Source organism: Schistosoma mansoni, chromosome 6, assembly GCF_000237925.1.
Source record: "Schistosoma mansoni strain Puerto Rico chromosome 6, complete genome".
Lineage (NCBI taxonomy): Eukaryota > Metazoa > Platyhelminthes > Trematoda > Strigeidida > Schistosomatidae > Schistosoma > Schistosoma mansoni.
The window spans coordinates 10,550,471-10,556,470 of record NC_031500.1 but is presented as its reverse complement, the minus strand read 5'-3'; the positions used below and the strand labels follow the sequence as shown (position 1 = coordinate 10,556,470).

The window sequence follows — 6,000 nt, the reverse complement described above, 5'->3', positions numbered from 1 at the left end:
TCCATAAACGATAATACTTAGTTCTATGTGAAAATGAAACGAAACTATTACAGCACTACCCATCTCTCCATAAACCTATACTCATTGTAGTCGAAAGCTATAACTAATAAATATTTATTACCGTATTCTTCATGACGTTGCTCCGCACATACAACAGTTATCTATTCACATTATTCAAATAACTTGAAAACGAATACATAAAAATAATATGAAAAGAAACATTTGAGTACAAATACCTTACGTAAAAAAAAATTAAGCTGAGTTATCCTGGAATAAATAGATAAACAGGTAAGCACTACTGAATTCTGAATAATTAAAGAACAGATGTTCTTAACAATCTACTTAGGTATTTTTTCCATGTAATTAATATTACTAATCGTTGTATGGCTCAGTGTTTACTCTTTACCCTGTAAACTATGATATCAATTATTTTTAGTATACACGTTTGTAAGCAGTATTTGCCACAGGTTGATCTCAACTGTGTTACCATTAAGAACCACGGAATACTGAGGACATTGGAATATCATCACGCTACGCCATAAATTGACTAAGGTTGAAACTGAACCATTGGAAATCAGCTCAAAGGTTTTTACGACTGAGCATTCTCTGTGAGATCCGAAGCTATTGAGTTATTATTATTGTTGTTGTTAGACTTTCTCATCACTTTTATTCTTTTGTATTATGTTGAATAGACACAATTAAATATTGATCATTCTCCCTTGTTTTGTTTTGCAATATAATTTTTAAGTGATCAGTGTTCTAACAGAATAATTGTGCAACATTTTTCTCAATATTTTCACTCTGACCTTCAAGCTATTAAAAGTTATATAACATGTTAGTATACAATATCTCGAATCAGTGAGATAAATGCAATAACCGCAATCAGTGATGGGAGACGTCAAGCGATCAAGGTCTGAATTAGCCATAATGGAGCAGGTGAATTCAGTCCTTATTTTCGTCAGTATCTTGAGTTGGATCACGTTTTCAATGTTGAGTCTTTTTTACTGTCATTGCTAATACAATTATTTCAACTCCAATACAACTGCGTGGGGTCGAAACTAATCACTAACTGTTATTTTTATCCATTATATAACTGCTAACTATTCTTTAATTTCACTTTCAAATTTACTAAACGAAAAATCAAAACATACACACTATAATATATTAGCGTCTAACTAACTGGATTACTTTGGCCACAAAATTTTAAAAACTCATTTCCTCATCATAAAAGTGTATTGTTGCTTACAAGAATTCTGGGAAAAGAAAAACACAATTAGTTTGAAAGTGATGACCATTGTGTCGCATAATGTACTATTCATAATCTTATCGACAATCAAGGAGAGAGAGAAAGAGGAAATGATGAAGGCCATCAACGTACACTTTGAAAATCGATAATTTTGTCATAGTGTATTTATATATGCCATATAAACAATAAATAATTTTGAAAACTAAATAATTAATTTCGATGAAAAAAGTAAATCACATGGTTTATTTTTACTTTAAAAAAAGAGAAATCAAAAAAGTCAAGAAATTATCAAATGATACTACCTGATTAAACTACCTAAAATAATTTCCTTCAGGATAGTTCAAGTCAATAAGAATGTACTCGACAGACAATGACTGACAAGATAATCTGTATAGACTATTTAATTCCCATCCGTCTGAAGGGCAGAAAAGGCAATCACTATCAAAAGGTGGGTATTATATGGAATAAGGCGGTTTATAGCATTGCAATGCAGCAATAGATGCATCAACACTCGTAAAATGTTTGTTTTAGGTATCTCTAAAATATTGGCTACCCAAACACACTACACACCCAAGAGAACCCGTGAAAAAATGATATACGAGGAGAGGGAACTGGAGCTTCGTTCAAGTATTTGTCAATACATAAATCATATTTAGTAGTGTGTACACATACTTGTTAAAAGTTTATTCACAGTTTAAACACTATGTATAAAAATATTACGGAAAGCGATAGCATGTTATTTATTGATCAAGTGATAGTTTTGTACTAAATGACATTGGTTTACAGGTCACTTTAGTAATCTTTATGAAACTCGAATAAGAGATGACAGAACTGTTCAAAATATTGCCCCCAAATGTCCTGGTACGGCCGAGAGTGGGGAGAGTCCGCTCCCTCTCTCGAAATGCTCTCATATGGACACGCGTATACAGCCTCTGCCACAGAAGTCCTACTCACTGCCTTCTCGTGGCGGGGGTGTTATTTACGAAATTGAGAGAACGAAAAGCGAATGTCCGGCGCTTTAACCGGGTTGGTGGACACGGAAAGTCCACCTAGGGGAGTTGGAAAACTCTGATTCCAAACCAATGGTGCACATGGGCTCCAGTATCCTGATGGAACAAATGGCGTATGAACCAATCGTTGGTCACCTCATGTTTGACGCCCATAGAGTGGAACAGAGCGAACTGCTGTACAGTAAACTGATCCTTCAATTGGTAAAAAAAATTACCACCAACGCTGGAAGTGACGCAAGTTGTCGAAGCCGATTGAGCTTTCTGTATTCGTCCCGAAACTTCATCTGACACTAACCCATCTGGGGTGATGAGTCTTACAAGATAAGTGAAGTGGTCAATACACCAAACGCACACCAATCCTGACGTAAGTTTAGACTTAGAAGGAGTGAGACGAATCACAAACATATTTGTATTGTTTCTTAAGGCGGTCAGAAGACTACATTTTTTCGTCATTACCAAACAGGACTATATCATCGATGTACTCAAAATCAAAAAGAAAATCTCCTGGTAGAAGACTGATTTCCGAGAAGTCAGGCGACGAGTACTAACTCTAAAAGCGTGTCTGTAACGAAACTAAGTAAAAATAGGAAAGGCGAACAACCTTGACAAGTGCCACTTAAAGTTATCAATTCCAATGATAGTTCCCCATAAGCTCTGACTACATTTAGTTATTTAATAGATAATAACTATACATAAGGAAGTGACATTCATCATTTAGCTTTAAATGAAGATTATGCTAGGAAGTAAGAAAATCTTCTTTATATACACACAGATTGATATAAAAATGTTGACCAGAAACATTGCTCATTATTTTACATCGTATATGAATGGAATTATTCACTGTGGGAGAAGTGAATTTTGATACACAACTTATAATTACACGGAAATTATGAAAGAAACAATCTAAATCCTTTACAAATACGTTCACTTTCTGAAAACATAGATGTTTGCAGTCTACTTTCCGATGACTACGTATTTAAAGAAGAAATAAAACTCTGAATTGACTTATTCAGGGTGTCAACAAGTATAAACTTGAATTTGCTTTGGTAAGTGTATGCGCAGATTATGTCGACGTTGGACGTATCGTCTTAAACAGACGTATATGTTACTATAGGGGTTTATAAAGATTCTTTTCTGTTTCATTCTAAACGTTACGAATGATCTAAGTTACATAACCAACCGCAACTTTTTGCAATGAATATATTCATGTAGCACAGCCCAACATAGCAGATGAAAAACACAAAATTCTAGCAAAAACTAGGATTCAAAATGAAATCTTTAATAAAAATCTACACTTCACAATCGGATGACCTCATCACAAAAACCTTTTTTCATAACAATTCAAGCAGACTCAGGTTTCAGGTGCAGTTCTCACACATTCATACTTATTTATCTTATCTGCAAGAATATACACATACATAGTTGTATACATGCATATTTAAGATGCTTACCATAACGTTCTAATTGCTTTAAGGGATCACAATTGAAAATTCTGAATCCATTTTGCATACCAACTGCGAAACAACCTGTAATAAATTAAGAAACATACAAGACCCGGGTGTAGACAAATAAATTGATATACTGATTTTTTTTAAAGAAACCAACCTCGAGGAAGTTGTTTGGAAAAAGTAATTGAACACTTAGAATGAGTTTTTAAGTAAAATGGACAAGCATAGATTTGTGTCTGATAAAGCAGGGAGATATCAACTAACTGAGATCGATTCTTATGAAATTTTTAATATGGGATTGTGGAGATTGTTGAATTTCATTGAAATCATGAGCCGATCGATGTTAGAACCCCAATGAATACGTGGAAGCACTGGACGGCGGTTTTGTACTAATATGGGACTCCTTAGTAGTATGAATCCCCGATTCCACACGCAGTAACTGAATCCAGGACATTCGGTCTCGCGCGAATGCTTAACCTTTAGATCACTGAGCCGGCATCCAACAGTGTTAATGTCTGACTTCAATGAATCCATAAAGTTGTGCGACCATCTTGTGAAATTCATGAATGTAAAATGTGTTTTCTTAAGAGATAACATATTGTCACACTTGTAGAGCAGTAACTTTACGGTAGAACCATTCGGCTTAGAAGTTTAAAGCTCACTCCATCTAAAACTTTCATTTCAGAGACTAAGCCCAATGCTTTCGTCCATCAGATTGTATATTATAATTACATACTGCGACCATGTTTTGACGTTTGAGAGCTCGTAATACTTAGCACCATTCACGAGGGCTTGCCTGTAATCTTATGGGAGACGATAATACTTTCTGTAGGACTCGAACCCATATCACTCAGTTTCCCAGTCTGAGACCTTACCAGTGAGCTATTCGGGTAGTGATTGACCACCCATAAGTTTGAGATATTTACACTGATTGATCGCTGACAGGGATCATCTGTTCTTTCAGGATTGCGGATATGCCATAGTGACAAGTATCGACTATCATGAAAACTAGGTCAATTATGGTTTGCTGACAACTACCTTCAACCATCTAAATGATAGTTGAAGTACGTGATTATAGTATACAGTCTCACAGACAGAACCATTGAGCTTTATTTTCTTTCACGCAGAACTAAAACATAGAAAACCATTGTGAATTCGAAAGAGTAGGTTGTAGTGCCGTGCTTCGCTGACCGTTCACCTCGATTACCGTTATAATACAAATCTTAACGGTGCATAAAATCAGAAGGCGAATAGAAGAGGCAACCATAGTTTTGTTGATAAATGACGCAGACCAGAAAGTTATAAGCACATGAGTAAATATCAGCGAGCAAAGTGAAAATGACACGCATTGGAGATGGCGGGTAAGCCAACTCAATTTTATCAAGGGTTAATCAATGTTTATCGTCAGACAAGAATAAATGACAGATATGTGATAAATAGGATAAGAAGTGTACACACACCTACGCTCATATAAAAAATAGGGTTGATAAGTGAATGATTAACAAGGTGAAAACATGACTCATGATGGATAGGTGAATTGACTTGTCCAGAAGTCAGAATAAGGCATATGAGCTTAACAAATCAACCGATACTACAAGGTATTTAGGATGTATCCTAGCGAAGACATAAGTACGGGTAACTCCCAGGACCTATTAATGGACGATTATTCTATATATATTCTTATTGTATAACTATTGAGTAACTAGATTATGTATGTCTATATTCATCTTATTCTAAGCTTCATTTTGACCTATTGATTATTGTTATACGATTTACTGTTCCTAAACTATACTCAGTTTATTGATTATTGTCTCCCACGTTCCCAGCCACATTTGGCTTGATTTTGTACAAATATTATTTTCTATTTTATGGTGTGATGTGGTTTGTCTGTCTAGTATATAAACAAAGTATGCTTGAAATAAACGATTCGCATAGCAGAAACTATGATTGGTGTTCTGGACTCAAGTGGACGGGCTAGGCGGATTAAGGATCAATAAGGACGCGGGATTACTCATACTAATCGAACGTCGTTGTCACAGTGTTAAAGTAGGAGAAGTCGTATTTCTATTGGTGGATAGTTCACGCGAGTTACGTCCTTGTTTAATTTGTAAGGTCATAACAAATCAGCGACGACCTTGATTAAGACATAACAATTGGCTACAACCTTGATCAAGACATAACAGTTTGCATTACCCTTAAGCTGATATGTCTAAAATATACACTAGCCGGTTTCTAAACATTAACTATTGGAATTTACATGGATAACTAACTATTTATACCTCAGGCCAATCAAACA

The 6,000-nt window shown here is 35.2% G+C and overlaps 1 protein-coding gene across 1 annotated transcript in view; it reads right to left on the bottom strand.

Moving 5' to 3' along the window:
- Smp_154110 (putative wd-repeat protein) overlaps positions 1 to 6,000 on the bottom strand; it is a gene marked incomplete at its 3' end in the record, with an annotated part of 37,023 nt that overhangs the window by 16,111 nt on the left and 14,912 nt on the right. The window contains 1 exon segment of the mRNA XM_018798224.1: positions 3,708 to 3,782. Within this exon segment, the coding sequence (XP_018653187.1) occupies positions 3,708 to 3,782 (75 nt within the window).